The sequence below is a fragment of the Amblyraja radiata genome, chromosome 1 (assembly GCF_010909765.2).
Source record: "Amblyraja radiata isolate CabotCenter1 chromosome 1, sAmbRad1.1.pri, whole genome shotgun sequence".
Taxonomy (NCBI): Eukaryota; Metazoa; Chordata; class Chondrichthyes; order Rajiformes; family Rajidae; genus Amblyraja; species Amblyraja radiata.
In genome coordinates, this window is record NC_045956.1 from 75,082,248 (window position 1) to 75,101,032 (window position 18,785).

General features: G+C 42.5%; 1 protein-coding gene across 1 annotated transcript in view; it reads right to left on the bottom strand.

Annotated features, from left to right (window-relative positions):
- slc10a6 (solute carrier family 10 member 6) overlaps nt 1-16,081 on the bottom strand; it is a 39,253-nt gene extending 23,172 nt beyond the window's left edge. The window contains exons 1-2 of the mRNA XM_033024374.1: nt 15,636-16,081; nt 6,969-7,114 (exon numbers count right to left, since the gene is read on the bottom strand). Coding sequence (XP_032880265.1) covers nt 6,969-7,114; nt 15,636-16,015 — 526 coding nt within the window. The 5' untranslated portion in view covers nt 16,016-16,081. The remainder of the gene's footprint in view (nt 1-6,968; nt 7,115-15,635) is intronic.
- Between the last annotated feature and the right edge of the window lie 2,704 nt (nt 16,082-18,785).

Below are 18,785 nucleotides of genomic sequence, written 5' to 3' on the forward strand. Positions count from 1 at the left end.
GGAAGCTGGACAAAGGAGTGTCCACAGTGCTGCTAGTGAAGCTGGCTGGGGGAGACAGCGGAGTCACAGGCAGCCGGCAGCAGCAGCCAAAGGCACGTTTATCTCCCGTTATAAGGAGAGCAGTGCCGACTTTTGGTCCCGCGCCGGCCAGAACACCACGGCCGGGCGGGAGACCGTTCAAATGGGGCCGTTGACTTTGACAGTCATTAACGGCAGCAGACGGGTTAGAATGACGCTCACCCGTAGCAATGGACCTGCAGGTAAGAGCTGCGGTCTTTTTTTTGCATTTCTATGCTGATTGCAGGTGCAGAAACAACGGGCTGCGACAAAGCTGGTGGCTAGATGGAATCAGCTGTGCACAGATGTCCTCCACACCGGCCATATCCACTCCACGGAAGGACAGTAAGGACAAAGCTGGAGAAGGAGGACCGTGGAGCAGCGGGCAGCCAGCAGCAGCCAGCGGCACTTGGATCACCCGTAGTGGGGTCAGCTGTGCCCGATGTCGCCTCCACACCGGCCAGATCCACGCGGCCGGGCGGAAAGGCTAGACACAAAACAAACAAGGTCGTGGGTGGACTCAGAGGAGTCCGACTTTGAATCACCGCCTGCGGCCAGCTCCTGAGAGCGCTGGAGCGGGAAGAAGCGGTGTATGGGAGCTTTGCTCCAACGTGACAGACTCCGGGACATGGAGTCGGGTCACTGTGGGCCCTATGATAACCCACAGCAGTACCTCTTTGAGGGCTGCACAGTGCTTCTACCTCATCAGAGGGAAACACTGTGGGTCAATTCTGGGCTGACCTGGAAGAGGGGTCCGCAGAAGAAAGTGTGCAAGGGGTGCAGGAACAAGAGAACCTACTGGAACCTAGCACCCCCACGCACCCACCAGCAAAACTGGTGAAAGCTCGAAGGACCGGTACTCAAAAACATGAGTCTTTTAGGCCATGGCCCAGACCGGCCTTCTCGGAAGATGCGGGACCTCCAACGCCAACCAAACCGTAAATCCAGACCCCAGCACTACAACAGCGAAGAACCTACAAAAAGGTAAACCTGCCACTGATAACTATGGAGGTAGGTGGGTCTGGTTCCCTACAAACAGTGGGCATGGAGATTGGGTGGAGATAACACTCTCTTCTGAATGCATGGAGCATGATAACAACCGATATCTACATCTTAAGCAGTATCCACGGCTATACAACAGAGTTTATACACAAGTACAGCCCTCCAGTTCAACATATACTGAACCGAATGTTCGTGCTTTCTGATAAAGGAAATCAAAAGCACAAGCTGAACTTAAGCGGCTTTACATAAAAGGTGTAATTGAGAAAACTCAACACGAACCATTAAAATTCGTGTCCAATATATAAACAAAAAGATGATGGTCATCGCATCATCATAGATCTAACAAAATAGATACCTTTGTTACTGCTTAACAATTAATTCCCAAAGGTTACTTCAATGGCCAGCATCATTTTAAAAGATGCTTACTATTCAGTGCCTATACGAGGTGACCACAGATGTTACTTAAATTCAACTGGATGGGACAACTCTAGCAGTATAAAGCACTGCCAAATGGGTTATCATCAGCCCAGGCTGTTCACAAATTTTTTTGAAACCAGCCCAAGCGTTTCTACGGAAACGTATACACATGGTCATGGCATATTTAGATGACATACTCATTATGTGCAAAAACTTTGGAATTGGCTAAACAAACTGTAACAGCCACAAAAAAGTTATTTGGGGAACTGGGATTCGTTTCATCCAGTTAAATCTAAACTAACGTCTCCCACTACTATGGACTACCTGGGGTTTCACCATTGACTCAGTTCACATGTCGGTGACTCTGCCTAAGGGAAAGGCTACAGATTTAATAGAGGCTTATAAAAACCTCACTGACATCAGCAAACCATCCATCAGATTGGTAGCCAAAGTAATTGGCATAATGATGGCTGCCTTTCCAGCCACACAATTTGGACCTCTACATTACCAAAACATACAGAGAGCAAAAAACAAGCACTCTAAATTATGCAGGTCACTTTGACAGATCTGTGAAACTACCAATCAGGCTAAAATGGAACTAAAATGGTGGATAGATAACTCTGGCCTTGTTCCTATCCAAGCATTGTCAGTAACCTTTTCCATGGTACTACAAACTGATGCCAGTACAATTGGTGCGGAGCCACCAATACCAATACCACCGTGGTAGCATACATTAACCACAGGGTGGAAACAAATCGACATGTGACAATCTGGCCATACAAACTGGCAATGGTGTCTCCAGAAAGATATTTGGATATCAACCACTTATCTACCAGGAAGACTAAATTCAGTGGCAGACACCAGGTCCCAGTTATCAAGTTATGTTACACAGGAACCAGACCCTGGGGCAGCGGCGACAGATGCATTTTCGCTGCATTGGAGGGGAGGGGAAATTGTTTATTTACGCATTCCCTCCTTTCCTGCCTCATCAGTCGGGTATTAAGGAAATACAACAGACTCTGCATCTGGAATTGGTAGTACCCGATTGGCCCACACAACCATGGTTCCCAGTGGTATCAAACATGGAATCAGAGACATGAACATCCCATCTGTTCTGGAATATCTGGCAGGCCTCCACTACGATGAGGGGCTCAGTTACAGTGCCATCAACTGCGCCAGAAGTGCCCTATCGACTTACCTATGGCAGGGGACAGACCATTACACTGTTGGGACTGACCCACTGGTACAAAGCCTATGAGGAGTACCAGATACTCCCATATATGGGATGTGAGTATAATCCTGAAGATGCTCAGGAATTGGTCTCCAGCAACAGTTCTGTCCTTACACAGACTGACATTAAAACGGTCATGCTAATGGTATTGGTCACGGCACAAAGGATACAGTCACTGCAAAACAAGACTGGACAACATGACTTTCTCAACGGAAAATATTACGTTTCATATTTATGAGATAGTAAGCAGAACAGAAAAAGGCCTCTATATACAATTAGGTCATACCCAACAGATGACCGTCTGTGTATAATAAAACATCTGTCGTTACACATGGAGAAAACGAATATCCTAAGAGGCAATGAAAAGGCACATTTTTTATCAGCCACTAGCAACCACACCAAGAGTGACGGTCCAGACCATCTCAAGATGGCTGAAACAGTTGCTAAACACAGGCTGGGGTGGATACTAAAATTTTTTAAATCTCTTTCCACCAGGGCTGCAGCTACATCGGCAGCGATACAGTTGGATGTACCAATGGACCAAATCCTCTAGGCAGCAGGATGGTCTGGAGGGGAAAAACATTCCAATTATTTGTAATAAACCAGTAATGAAACCTGGAACATTTGCAGAAACAATTTAAGTTCTGTAAATTAATTTAAACCCATATAAAGGGGTTATAAACTTGTGTTAAAAATTTATGATTTCAATGTCGAATTCATGTCCAAATTATGTTAACACAATCCTCCCAACAGTCAAAGGCAGACGTGATGCATGGACTCGTTCCACGGCATGAAATCACAGAGCTTTAAAATCTTCACGTAGTCACTCACGTGACTCCGAAGTAAAATAGTAAGATTAAACGAGAACTTACCAGTTTGAAGTTTGATCTGTATTTTATGAGGAGTTACGATGAGGCTCCCACCCAGATCATATACTTAACTGGAACCTCTTCTCTAATCTTACTATGTTTAGTCATTACAGTTATCTGTGATTCCACACCGCTGCTTTGAAGAATGACACGCATGCGCCTGGCGGGCTTCTTCACGTAATCCCTCATCGTAACTCCTCATAAAATACAGATCAAACTTCAAACTGGTAAGTTCTCGTTTAATCTTACTATTCTTCCCCAAATGCTTTACTTTTTAGTTCACAGAGATACAACAACAGAAACAGGCCTTTCAGCTCACGTTGATCACCCGTTCACAGTAGTCCTACGTTATCAGAAGTTCTGATCCACTCCCTACAAATTAGAAGCAATTTCTAGAGAGGCCAATTGACCTACAAAGATGCATGTCTTTGGGATGTGGGAGGAAACCAGATAATCCAGAGGAAACCTAGGTAGAACATGCAAGGGTCATAGGGAGAACATGCAAACTCCACACAGATATTACCCGAAATCAGGATTGAACCTGTGTCTCTAGTGTTGTGAGGGAGCAACTCTGCCAGTGGCGTCATTGTGTTGCCACTGTGTTTCTTTCCTATCATGGTAATGATGCTTGAATGGTAACAGATGTTCTCTCATGATCACTGTTGATGGTGGAATGCAGCCCATCTGGTCCCTTCTTCCTCTGTTCCAAAAGGGGCCTCTAGCAAGCTGCCCATAATCAAAACACACCGTTTCTTCCAGTGTCCCACATATCTTCTAGAAATAGAGCAGCACAGAACTCTCTCTGCTTCTGCAAAATCTTCAGAGCACTTATAAGGAAAATATTGGTGGAATTCTGGTGAGATCCATAAAAGTCTCCCAATATGTATCAAAGCTTTCTTCAATTATAACCCAGTGGAACGGCCTCCAGCAATGTATCATCATTGTCAGATGATGGCAGCTTAAAATTGAAACTAAAGAAAGTTGGTGTTGATTACAAAACACTGAGTTAAAAAGGCATGCAGCTTCTTAATGAACAATGTTATCCCGAGATATTTCGAAGAAAAAGTTCCACGATTCTGTAGGCTTTCTTAAACTTCTTCTTTAACAATTTGCATATTCAAAAACCCAATGATATCTTCCTTTGATGAGACTTTGAAGGTATCACTTTCCCTGGTGAGGACTGATGTGAAACTTGCTGATGATACAAAGCTACGTGACACTTTGGATTGGGAGAATGTGGTAGATGGATTATAATGTGGGAAAAATGCAAGGTCATCCATTACAAGAGAAAGCAAAAAGTAAAACAGTGAGGAACACAAAAAGCTAACAAATTAGAGATGTTGGAAGAAAAATACACTAAAGTGCTCAGCAGGTCAAGTAGCAGGTGTATAGACAGGAACATGATCAATGGCATTTCAGTTCAATTAACCATCAGCAGAAAGTGGAAATGTTAGAAATCAAACATGCTTTACGCTACAGAAAAGGGAGAGAGATGGAGACAGTTTATTTTGGAGCAATCGTAGATGGCAGCTCTATGCGTAAGTGAAACAATAGAACAATTAGTCCACTGGCACTTCATTGTAGTCCCTCACCTAATAGAAAGGTCACTGAGGAACAAATGAAGATAAATTACAATCTTGCACAAAAGCCATGAAGTTTAGAGACTTTAGTGAGATAGTGTGGAAACAGGACGTTCGACACCCGAGTCCATGCCAACCAGCGATCACCCCGTAAGCTAGCACTGTCCTACACACTAGTATTAATTTATAATTTTACCAAAGCCAATTGACCTACAAACCTGCACGTCTTTGGAATGTGGGAGGAAACCCGTACAAACTCCGTACAGACAGCACCCTTAGTCAGGATCGCACCCGGGTCTCTGGCGCAGTAAAGCAGCAACTCTACCGCTGTGCCACTGTGCCACCCTAATAATAATAAGGGACTTCAATTATTGAAACATAAAATAGATTACCAATCACAAAAGTGCAAAAGAGGAGTTCAGAGGGGAAGTGAAAAAAAGAAATAAAAGACGCAAAGAGAAAGATCAAGAAGAACTGGGATAAAATATAAAGAGAATCTTGAATATACTATAAGCACCTAAACTGGAGAAGGGCTCCTAAAATAAAGGTGGGGTTGATCACAAACCATTAAAAACATTTATTCATGGAGGCAGGGGCCTGTGTTGAGGTATTAAAGAAAGTAAGTAAGCATAAGAAATAGAAGCAGGAGAAAGTTGCTGAATTCCTTGCCCCTTCTCACAAGTTCACAAGTTATAGGAGTAGAATTAGGTCAATCGGTCAATCGGCCCATCGAGTCTACTCTGCCATTCAATCATGTCTGATCTCTCCCTCCTAATCCCATTTTCCTGCCTTCTCCCCATAACCTTTGACACCTGTCCTAATCAAGAATTTGTCTATCTCTGTCTTAACAATATCCACTGACTTCGCCTCCACAGCTCTCTGTTGCAACAGATTAACTACCCACTGACTAAAAAAGTTCCTCCTCACCTCCTTTCTAAAAGAGCGCCCTTTAATTCTGAGGCTATGGCCGCTAGTCCTAGACTCTCCCACCAGTGGAAACATCCTCTCCGCATCCACTCTAACTACGCTTTTCATTATTCTATAAGTTTAAATGAGGTCCCCCCTCAAACTTCTAAACTCCAGCAAGTAAGTACAGGCCCAGTGCTGTCAAACGCTCATCATATGCTAACCCATTAATTCCTGGAATCATTCTTGTAAACCTTCTCTGGATCATCTCCAGAGCCAGCACATCCTTCCTCAGATATGGGGCCCAAATTTGCTCACAGTACTCTAAATGTGTCCTGACCAGCACCTCAGCATTATATCTCTGTTTTTGTATTCCAGTCCTCTTGATATAAATGCTAGCATTGAACTTGCCTTCTCTGACATTCAGTAAGATTACAGCTGAGCATCAGCAATTCTTTAATCCCCTAAATATCGAAAAATCTATTGATCCTTGTCTTGAATACACTTGTTGAGAATGTCTCCATAACCCTCCCGAGAAGAGAACTTAACGATTCACTGCCCTCAGGTAACAAAGCTTATTCCCATCTCTGTCCTGACATTGTAAACCTTGTGTCTATTCTAGTGTATAGAATAGAACTAGTGTGCGGGTGTTCATTATTCTATGTTCGCTCTTCTGGGTGAGATGCTAACTGCATTTCGTTGTCTCTGTACTGTACACTGCACAATGACAATAAAGATTGAATCTGAATCTGAATCTGAATCAAAGGGCATATTTACACACTGTATCTCTAAACAACACAAGTGTTGTCCTTACATCTGCCCTATCAAGCTTTTTAAGAGTTTTATTTATTTTTAGTTATTTTAATACTTCAAATAATATAAATAGGCAGAAATAAATTTGATCACCTATTTCTTTGTAAGGTGGAATCGTCCTTGCATCTGGTGATTTGTTGGTATCGTTTAATCCTTGTGCCAAGGTGGGTGAGTAGATGAAGAGATTCAAAGGCATGAAACCGGTGGCCAGGATTGTAGAGATGACTGTCATGAAAATACTGCAAAACACAAAGCGGTTACTGTTTTTGAAATAATACTAAACAATCCTTCTTCAGAAATGTTGGCTTAAAGAATAGAGACTGGAATTTGCAATCAGTAGAAAACAAAACAACCTAACTTATCCTGCAAACAGCGAGGAGTTTAGTTTAGTTTATTGCCACGGGTGGGCAAGTAAAATGATACTCAATATCCATAACGATTTACATAAGTTTATGTGGAAACAAACGTGATATAAATATATTTGCCAAGTTATTCAGTTTGATTTTGATCAACATTTTGATCATTATCTCAGTGTAACAGAATATAGTCATGAATGCCCTATGGTAAAATCACAATTTACGTGGATTTTTTCATGTTCCCTACAATAGGTTTCAGAGCACAGGCACAGGCTTGACCACATTGAAGATAGGGACTTATTAACATGGACCTCCCCAGTCTTTGGGGATGTCTGACATCCTTATTATGCGTGGTGGCGATTTGGGGGAAAGGGCGCGAGTAAAGGGGCAACCTAATTGGCCAGTTTAGAAGAGTTTGAAAGAATGACATGTTGAAGACCTCCTTCAACTATGTAGAAGATCTCCTTCCATCTCCTTCGACTATGTTGAAGACCAGCTTCGACTAGCTACGACTAGCTACGACTAACTTCGGGAAAATTGGACACCGAATAGGGGAGAGTGAAGATGACCTCCTTCGACCTCCCTTTGACCTCCCTTCGACTATGATGAAGGCTATCTACGACTACCTTCGACTACCCTTGATTGCCTACGAATAACATGCCACCCTACTACGACCTAATACGACTAAACCTACGAGTAGAAAAAATATAGATTTTTTTCCATGGCAACCTTTTTTTACTCGTGGGCATTTTTTAACATATTGAAAAAAATGCAGAGACCTAGCTGATGCCTTGAGAACGTGGAAACCACTCTCGGGCATGAAGGAGAGTCACGATGACCTCCTACGATCTTATGTAGACCATGCTGCGAGTATGAGTCGAGGGCAAACTCGCAAGAACTCGCGGATTAGGTCGCCCAACTGGGACAGGCCCTTAAGGGGATGAATAGCATGGTCATGTGTAGTAGACAGAAGGAAATGGTGATGCTGGTTTACCAATACAAGGCACAAAGTGCTGGAAAAACTCAGTGTGTCAGAAAGCATCGCAGGAGAACATGAGTAGACCCTTCTTCACACTGATTGGAATTTTGGGTTGGGACCTTTCTTCAGACTTAGCAGTGGGCAGGGAGGGGTTGGGGGAGAACTAAATTTCACTTGGACTAACTACCACCCTGCTGTAAATTACACTTGAACCATCTCTAACATGTCTCTCCTCCTGATTTTTCTGACAGACTATCAACTGATTTCTACTATGAACACATTATCTCATAATTATGTGGACTACACTCCCTCCCACGTTACCTCTTGCGAAGATGCCATCCCTTACTCTTAATTTATCCACCTCCAACGATCTGCTGCTAAGATGAGGCTTTCCATTCTAAGATATCCGCGATGTACTCTTTTTTTAGTAAATGCTTTTTCCTTCTGTGCTGTCATATATGGATCCCTCACCAGCATCTCCTCTGTGTCCTGTAGTTCTGCTCACGCTCCACCTCCCCACAGAATGGAAAAAGGATTGACTTCCCCTGGTCCTTACCTTTCACCCCAATCAGACCACATCCAACACATCATTCTGCGATATTTCCACCACCTTGAAGGTGATCCCACCCTCATTCACATCCTCCCAACCCCATTCCTTTCCATTTTCTGTTTTCTGTAGACATCTTTCCATTCACAATTCCTTGGTTCATCCAGCCCTTCCCACATAATCCACCCCCTGTCCAGGTACTTTCCCCTGCAATTGCAAATGTAACACCTGTCCCTATACCTCCCCCCTCACCTCCATCCAGGGACAGCCGCAGTCCTTCCAGCTGAGACAGAGGTTCACATGCACCTCCTCTAACGTCATCTTCTGCATTTGTTGCTCCCAATGTGGCCTCGTTTACATTAGCCAGACCAAGCATAGACTTGGTGGCCACTTCATCTAACACGTGCTTAGTCCACCACTAGGCTTGATCGATCTCTTTGTTGCTGACCATTTTAACTCCTCTTTCCATTCCCATACTGACTTTTCTGGCCTGGGCTTCCTCCATTGGCAGAGTGAGGCCACATGCAAACTGGAGGAACAGCACCTCATATTCCGCTTGGGTAGCTTACAAACATAATGGTATAAACACTGATGTCCCCCATTTTAGGTAATTAGCCTACAAACACTTCTCCACCCCCCCCCCCCCCCCCCCCCACCACCACCTTTTTCCCCCTTTCTTCCACATGCCACACTTGGATGCGTTGAGATAATAATCTGCCCCCTTGTTTTTGCTGCAAAAGTGGATAACCTCACAATTATTTATATTATACTGCATCTGCCCACTCACTCAACCTATCGGCTTCAACCTCCACCCCTCGCAGTGCATTCCAGACACTCACCGCCCTCTGTGTAAAAAACGCCCCATATACCTCCTTTAAACTTTGCCTCTCTCACCTTAAAGCTGTGCCCCCTAGTATTTAATGTTTCTATCCTGGAAAAAAGATTCTGACTGTCTGCCCAATCTATGCTTTTCATAATTTTATATTCTTCTAACAATAATCCAAGTCTGTCCAACCTCTATCTGAACCCTCACTAATCCAGGCAGCATTCTAGTAAACTTTACCCTTTCCAAAGTCTCCATGTCTTTCCTGTAATGGGGTGACCAGAACTGCACACAATACGTCAAATGTGGCATAACCAAAGTCCTATAAAGCTGCATCGTGACATCCTGACTCTTATACTCAATGCCTCTACCAATAAAAGCAAGCATACCATATGCCTTCTTTACCACTCTATCTACTTGTGTTGCTACTTTCGGGGAATAATGAACTTGGACCCCAAAATCCCTCTACACATCAATGAAGCAAAGGGCCCTGCCATTAATTGTATATTTTCCCCTTATATTTGACCTCTCAAAATGTAAGACCTCACACTTCCTCGGATTAAACTCCATCTGCCATTTCTCCACCCATTCCTGTGGCTGATCTATATCCCACTGTATTCTATGGCAGCCTTCCTCATAGTCCGCACCCCAGTAATGTTGGTGTTATCTACACATTTAATAACCAACCCATCTACGTTTATGTCCAAGTCATTTATATATATCACAAATAGCAGAGGTCCCAGCACAAATCCCTGTGGAACTTTACTGGTCAAAGACTTCCAGTCTGAATATTGTCCTTCCACCACAACCCTCCGTCTTCCATCAGTAATCTAGTTCCAAATCCATATGAATTGTCGCTATTAATTACATGCATCTTAATCTTCTGGATCAGCCTACCTCAGGGGACTTCATCAAATGCTTTGCTAAAATCCATGTAGAAACTATCCACTGCCCTACGTTCATCAATCACCTTTGGCACCTCTTCAGAAAAGTCGATCAAGTTAGTAAGACATGACCTGCCATGTACAAAGCCTATCCCGAAGAATCCTCTCCAATAGCTTCCCTACCAATGACCTGAGGGACACAGGCCTTCCCTACCAATGACCTGAGGGACACAAGGGATTCTCTATATTTCCCTTCTTAAATAAAGGATCAACATTAGCTACTCTCCAGTCCACCTGGATCTCACCTGTGGTGAGAGAAGCCACAAAGATCTTCGCCAATGGGCCTGCAATCTCCTCTCTTGCCTCTCAATTACCTGGGAAAGAGCTCATCTGGTCTGAGGGATTTATCCACCATATTGCTTTTCAAGAGCACCAACACCACCACCTTCTCAATCTCAAACTGCCCTTGCATATTATTATTCTCCATGATCTCACTGTTCTCTATGCTCTTCATCATGGTGAAGAGATATAAAGTACTTGTTTAGTACCTCGCCTATATCCCCACTCCAAGCATAAATACCCTTTTTTATTCTTGAGCAGACTTACACTCCCTCGTTATCCTCTTGTTTATATGGGTATAAAAATGTTTGGAATTTTCCTTAATTTGACTTGCCAAAGTCAATTTGTCTCTTTTGGCCCTTCTAATCGCCCATGAGTTCTTTTCCGCTTTTAGATTAGTTTAGAAATACAGCGTGGAAACAGACCCTACAGCCCAACAAGTCCACACCGACCAGCAATGACCCATGCACTAGTTCTATCATACACGCTAGGAACAATTTACAGAAGCCAACAAAACCTACAAACCTGCATGTCTTTGCATAGTGGGAGGAAACTGCAGCACCCAGAGAAAACCCAAGCAGGGAGAATCCCGTTTATATCAATGGTGGAAAGGGTCAAGAACTTCAAATTCCTGGGCGTGCACATTTCCGAAGATCTTTCCTGGTCCCAGCACACTGATGCAATTATAAAGAAAGCACATCAGCGCCTCTACTACCTGAGAAGATTATGGAGAGTCGGTATGTCAAAGAGGACTCTCTCGAACTTCTACAGGTGTACATTAGAGAGCATGCTGACTGGTTGCATCGTGGCTTGGTTCGACAACTTGAGGGTCCAGGAGCGGAAAAGGACGCAGAAAGTTGTAAACACTGCCCAGTCCATCATCGGCTCTGACCTCCCCACCATCGAAGGGATCTATCGCAGTCGCTGCCTCAAAAAGGCAGCCTAAATCATCAAGGACCCACACCATCCTGGCCACACACTCATCTCTCCGTTACCATCGGGCAGAAGGTACAGGAGCCTGAGATCTGTTACATCCAGGTTCAGGAACAGCTACTTCCCCACAGCCATCAGGCTATTAAACTCGCCAACAAACAGACTCTGAACTGTAACAGCCTATTGCACTTTATCTGCTTATTTATGTGTATATTGAACTGAACTGTTCTGTATTTTTGCTTACAATAAGCTGTTGTGCTGAAGCAAGCAAGAATTTAATTGTCCTATCTGGGACACATGACAATAAACTCTCTTGACTTGACTTGACTTGAAGGTACAAACTCCATACAGACATCAGCCATAGTCAGCAACAACCGGCTCTTTGGTGTTGCAAGGCAGCAACTCTACTGTTGTGCCACTGTGCCACCTTTATATTCCTCAAATACATTGACGTCTAAAACCTTGCTTGTGCTTCCTTTTTCATTTTGATCAAATTGATGACCTGTTTGATCTCCCTTACATTGCCATCCTTCTCCCTCCTCTTCACTGGAACATGAAGGTTCTGAACATCCATCAATTGGTCTTTAACCAACTCCCACATGTCGGATGTGGACTTGCCCAATAACAATTGCTCCCAGTGTACCCTCTTGAGCGCCCCCCTAATAATGTTGTAGTTTGCCTTACCCCAATTTAGTATCTTTCTGCAAGATCCACTCTTCTCCCTTTTCAAAACAAACCTAAAACTTATAGAGTTGTGATCACTATTCCCAAAATGTTCTTCCTCTGAAACAGGTGGCTAGGCTTTTTTCCCAACACATGGTTCTTTCACCAGTTAGACCATCCACATACAGTTTCAAGAAACCCTCTGGATACAATTCTACCCCATCTAAGCCTTTGGCACTGAGCAAGTCCCAGTCAATATTAGGAAAGTTAAACTCATCCACTAAGATAAACCCTGTTGCTTTGGCTTATATCAGTATGTTGTCTACATATTGGCCTATTGTACAATCCCATCAGTGTTTCAATCTTCTTCATTTCTAAGCTCCACTTTTCCGACTTTTTCCGACCTACTATTCTGGTTGCCATCCACCTGTCCTTCACGTGTTGGGAGAATGGGGAAGGAATCGGAACTACCCCAGTATTTCTTGTGGAATGGAGGAAATGAGGGATGAAGTGAGGCTAGCATTGGTGTGGAGGAGGAGGTTTGTGGTGGTGGAGGTGGGAGAGATCCTGGGATTGTGAGGGAATGCAGGTTCCTGGAACAGGGGTGTTTGAGGGTGAGCATACTTCAATACAGGGGGGGTGGGGGGGGGGGGGGGGGAGCAGGGCTTAGGTCACGTGTTACTTGTAGATTTCCTAGGTTGGTGCAAAAGCTTCGTCATCAATCATTAAACATTTCCAGGATAATTATCCTGAGACAATATTGTCCAAATTCCCCTGCAGCACTCCAAAAGAAGTGATGCATGCAGAAATGAATTCATCCTGTCTGGCCTGGATCATTTCAGACACTAACTCATGACAGGAAATGCCTATCATAAAGTTCCAAGTGAAGCAAGAAAAAATAACAATTTAAACATTTCTTTGAAACACAAAATTCCAAACAGAAAAGAGATGCTTCTGAGACAACAAGATAGATCAATGTTAATGTTAAATCCATAATGTTCATAAGATCATAAGATCATAGAAGACAGGTGTAAAATTAGGCCATTTGGCCCATCAAGTCTACACCACCATACAATCATGGCTGATCTATCTCTCCCTCCTAACCTCATTCTCCTGCCTTCTCTCCATAATCTCTGAAACCCGTACTAATCAAGAATCGATCTATCTCTGCCTTAAATATATCCACTGACTTTGTCTCCACAGCCTTCTGTAGTAAAGAATTCCACAGATTCACCACCATCCGACTAAAGAAATTCCTCATCTCCTTCCTAAAAGAACGTATGTTCTTAACGTCAATTTTACATTGAACAATGTTAAATTTAGAATTCAACTAAAGAAAGACCAAAAATAAGTAAAGTAAGATAAAAAAAACGAGGGTAGACTGGAGCAAAACATAAACACACACTGCAAAAGCAAGTACATGAAATGGGAAATAAACAACTAAGACAATTGCTGGTTCCTTGCGGCAGGAGAAATTAGAATGGGGCCAAGGAATTAAACAAAATTATTTTACATTATACAGTATACATATACAGTAAGTTTGATTTAATCAAAATTACTTTATATTACTTTATATACTTTATATTATTATTTTATATATTCAAAGGAAGACACAGAAACCTGCAAGATATATTAGAGAACAAAGGATCACTCAAGAACTTGTTTATCCAAAATAGTGCTGAATAGATTCTTTGACTAAGGGAATCAAGAAAAATAGGGTTAACCCTGGAAAATGGTGCTAAAGTAGAAGATCAGCTGTGCTGGAAGATCAGTTTATGCTGGAAGAGTAGCATGGTCAATTCTTTTTTTACAGTTCTTTTCCACAGTCCATTCAGTGACAAGTGAGCATCATCATTAATTAAACATTTTTTGGAACCAGCCATCTGACATCTCATAACAATTTTACAATTTTACAATTTTAACATTTTAAAATTCAACAGGAATTAAGACCAATTAGCAACAAGCAATTAAGACCATTCGGCTCAGCTAACCTGTGCATATATAATATTAAATATAAAATTAGAGCAGAAAATGCTGGGAACACTCAACAAGTTAGAAAGCAAATGTGGAGAGAGAAACGGGGTGAAGATTTCCAGATGGTGACTATTCATTGGATATGCAAGGTATTTGAGAAATTATTAAACAAATCCAAGGAGGAAAGCATATAAGGGGATGTCTCTTATAAGGTGGGAGACAGTTAGTAGACAGTAAATGAATAAAAAGTTAATAGCACAAAGCAGTAGGTGGCACGGGGTGGAAGTTGTAAGGTACGTCCGTCAGCAGTGAGGGAAAGAGTTGGTTTCAGACATCGTGTACATGGTTGTATGTAGCAAGGAACTGCAGATGCTGGTTTATACCAAAGATAGACACAAAGTGCTGGAGCAACTCCACGGATCAGGGAGCATCTCCAGAGAAATGGAACAGGTGACGTTTCAGTTCGGAACCCTTCTTCAGACTGAGAGTAGAGGGTTGGAACTGGAGGTAGGGAAAGGCCGGAACAATTCAGGGCCGGCAGCAGATGGCTAAGGAAAGGTAGAGCCCATAATGGCCCATTGTTGGCTGGGGAGGTACTTGAAATTAGAGAAATCAATGTTCATACCGCTGAGATGTAAACTGCCCAAGCAAAATATGAGGTGTAGAAAGTATACTGGCGGGCAGGTTTGCTAATGCATTGAAAACAGTCCATTTAGAAAACTGAAATAGGCAAGGAGTAGAGGTTTGCTCTGGCGTGACGCCAAAGGTCTCTAATGTGGTGGAGGGAGATTGTTGGAATGTGAAGATAAAGAGAGGGAGAATTCTATGGGGATATTTCTATATATGAACTCTATTTATGCACATATAAATTTGCAATGTATTGTGATTAATTTTAGCAATTAACACTCTGGCCAAACAGCAATAACAATTTACTATTTAGTATAATAAACATTTTAACCAAATGTTCAAAGGGCTGTGGGGTATTTTTTGTTGCTCAATGACTGATGCTATTTTTACAGTTCATACTTGGAAGGAAAGATCTGAAGAACATACATTAGGAATCACCGTCACATTACAGCTCACCTTGAAGTGGTTGCCACACAGCATTAGATAAGCTTGTTAAAATGTAACTCAAAGCATTTTTACATTGTTGATATCAAAGTAAATCTAAGGCTGTTAGATATTTGCAGGAAGGTTAAGCATAAATCAACATTCATAACTTGATAAGTGAAAAATAACGAGAGAAACCCATCGGCACTCACCTGAGATCCATGTCTCCATCTGTCCAGTAGCTCAGAACATTGGAAATAACCCCTCCGGGACAACATCCCATAAGAAGCACTGCAGTTGCTGAAGCAGGTTCCAATTTAAAAGACATTTGAAGGATAAATGCAATAAGTGGCATAAATCCAAATTGACAAACTACACCTATAGCTAGCCCCCACGGTCTCTTACAGTGAGCCCATAGCTTCTTCAAGTCAACTGTGCAGCCCATGGAAAGCATGATCAACAGGAGAGTAGCAAGAAGAGGTAGCTTCACATTATTCATCATATTCTCATTAAATATATCATCGGCAGTCATATTACAATCATTGCCAATGGTATTGTTCTCACAGTTTTGAATGTTTGTTGAATTGCCCATTTTCACCTCATCAACTGTGTGCTGTTGTACTTGCTCTGTACCACGAGTTTTAATTTTATCCTCCAGTGCATTTATTTTTATGGGAAAACGCAAGGGGATGTTTCCACATAAAGTCGAATGTGTGTTGGTATTGGAGAATCTGATATTATGCAATATTGTAATTAACCTCATGCTGACTAGTGCAGTATAGCTCCAAATACAGACTTGCTCACTGTGAAACGTGCCTATTTCTGTGTGCACAAATGAAAATAAATAGATAATAAATTGAAAGTGAAAGTGCAAGTAAAATAGAAAAGAATTTGCTTAATTTGATTAGGAAAAAAAATAATATGATTGAAAATTCACTTTATTTGGAAAGACTGTTGGTACATCAGAGCCAAACCAGTGTGTCTAATGTGTGGATGAAGAATCAATGTGTGAGTGTTACTGTTTTTTGCGGTGTCCAGCATGTGTGTGTGCTTTCCAGTTTAAGACTAAACATCTGCTTAGCAGCATTCTGAAAGCCTCTTCAAACTTCTCTAATTGGAAATCTTCAATTGTGCCTCAGTGAAATAGGACAACTCACAGCCCAACAATAAAATAGCTCAGAGAAAATCAAACTCCCTGGCATGGAGCAGACAGTTCTGTCAGTAGGTATACCATGGCACTCCAAAATCAAACATGCAGCTTTGGGCAAATGTAAGAATTAAATAAAAAAGCTAAAATGTAGTTGCCAGCCAGTGTAGGAAATCCCGGAGGGGCGGGGGGTGGGCAGGGGGGACATGTCCCCTCCATGTTTTCAGAGGTGGGGGATGGTCCTCCCCCACATTACGAGCTTTGTAAGGTATGTTGGGTTTAATAAATAGTTGTTCGTTTCGAGTCGAGTCGTTAACACAAAAACGATGTGTTAACTGTCTATGTCACTGTTAACTGCTACATCGATATCCATTCCCTTCATCCTTTGTAATTATAATTGTGTCACATCGTTTTCGTGAGTCAGAGGAATGAAGTGTTAAACGCCTCGAATCGTTGTACCCGTATCTGAGTTTTAATGACCTCCCGTTAATTTTATTCAAAGGAACACAAAATACTTGAAGCAAGGTCAGTTCACGAAAACGATGTGTTAACTGTCATTGTTAACTGCTACATCGATATCCATTCATTAATCCTTATCATATAATTGTGTGAACTGACCTTGCTTCAAGTATGACGCGTTCCTTTGAATAAAATTAACGGGAGATGGATTTGTCAGATGCGGGCAAAATTATCATTTGAATTTTGGAGGTAGATTTACGTAGAAAATTAATAGGCGACGTTTAGGGTCGAGACCCTTCTTCAGACCCTTTGTGAACATCGAAATGTCTGACGGTCCAATGCGGATATGTTTGAAGAGAAGGCATCCAGACAATACTTCATCTCAAAAGGAGAGACAAAGAACACTACATTCATTTTTCGTGCGGGAACCACTTTCCAAAAGGTATATTTTAAGTGCTGATCAATTACCTATCTTTTCTCATTTCACTTTTTTTATATTTTGTATGAATATTAGTGCATGGAAGAAACTGCATAAAATCTACCATATCATGTGCGAGCAGCCCGTTCTTATTCAGTGATATCATGAAAGAATGCTACAATCATATACTTTACCCGGGACTTGCACTTATTTACGTTAGATTCAGTACATTTCGGTCTCATTTTCATTAATTTCACCTCATTCTAGATCTAGCTAGCTAATCACGAGATCCGGCAACATATTGATAAAGCATGATTTTCCGGTATCAATTGCAGTATCTAATGTTTATCTCAACGATGAAATACAGTTTAAGAAGGAACTGAAGATGCTGGAAAATCGAAGGTAGACAAAACTGCTGGAGAAACTCAGCGGGGACAAAACTGCTCGAGAAACTCAGTCGGGAATCCCCACTGAATTTCTCCAGCAGTTTTGTCCCCGCTGAGTTTCTCCAGCAGTTTTGTCTACCTTCGATTTTCCAGCATCTTCAGTTTTGACCCCGCCGAGAAAATGCTGGAGAAACTCAGCGTGGGCACCAGAAACAGAAGATAGACACACATAGCTAGAGAGAAGGAATGGGTGATGTTTCGGGTCTTCAGACCGCTATCTTCTGCAGTTTGGATGAATAATTTACTTTCAATACTGCCTGCATCGTGGATTCAATATTGCTCCACTTTCTAACAATGTGTAGTATGACTGATCGGAACAGTTGTTGATACACGCTGTGGAAATCAAACGCGTGTTTTAAAGCCAGTTTTAAAGCTTGCTCTGTTTTTAGAGCACGGTCCTATTTCTAAGTTGTTGCTCGCTGTATAGACTCCGGCAGCCGCGTTTGGCTGGATTTTCTCCCGGAGATTTAGTTCGCTCTGCCTGTTACCGCTGGAGGCTCGGGCTAGTCTCGACGTCTCTTCCTTTTACTTGGTAGATGTGTTTGGGAGCAAAGCAGCGTGCTTCGGGGGGTGGGGGGGGGACACGATGTTAATCGGGAAGGGTACACTTGGTTGCATTTTTTAGTGATCACTTTCACGAACAAACATGGTCTGAAACAAAAACTCCACCGATACGCGGGGCAGACGAGTTACAACATTCAATGCACCTCCCGGGGTACAGGCAAGTCTGTAAGAATTGTCCCACTGACACTAATGGTGCGAATAGTAGACACAGAATGCTGGAGTAACTCAGCGGGTCAGGCAGCATCAGTGAAGGAAAGGTCCTGATCAGACACATCGCCCACTCCTCTCCAGAAATGCTGCCTGGCCCGCTGAGTTCCTCCAGCAGTTT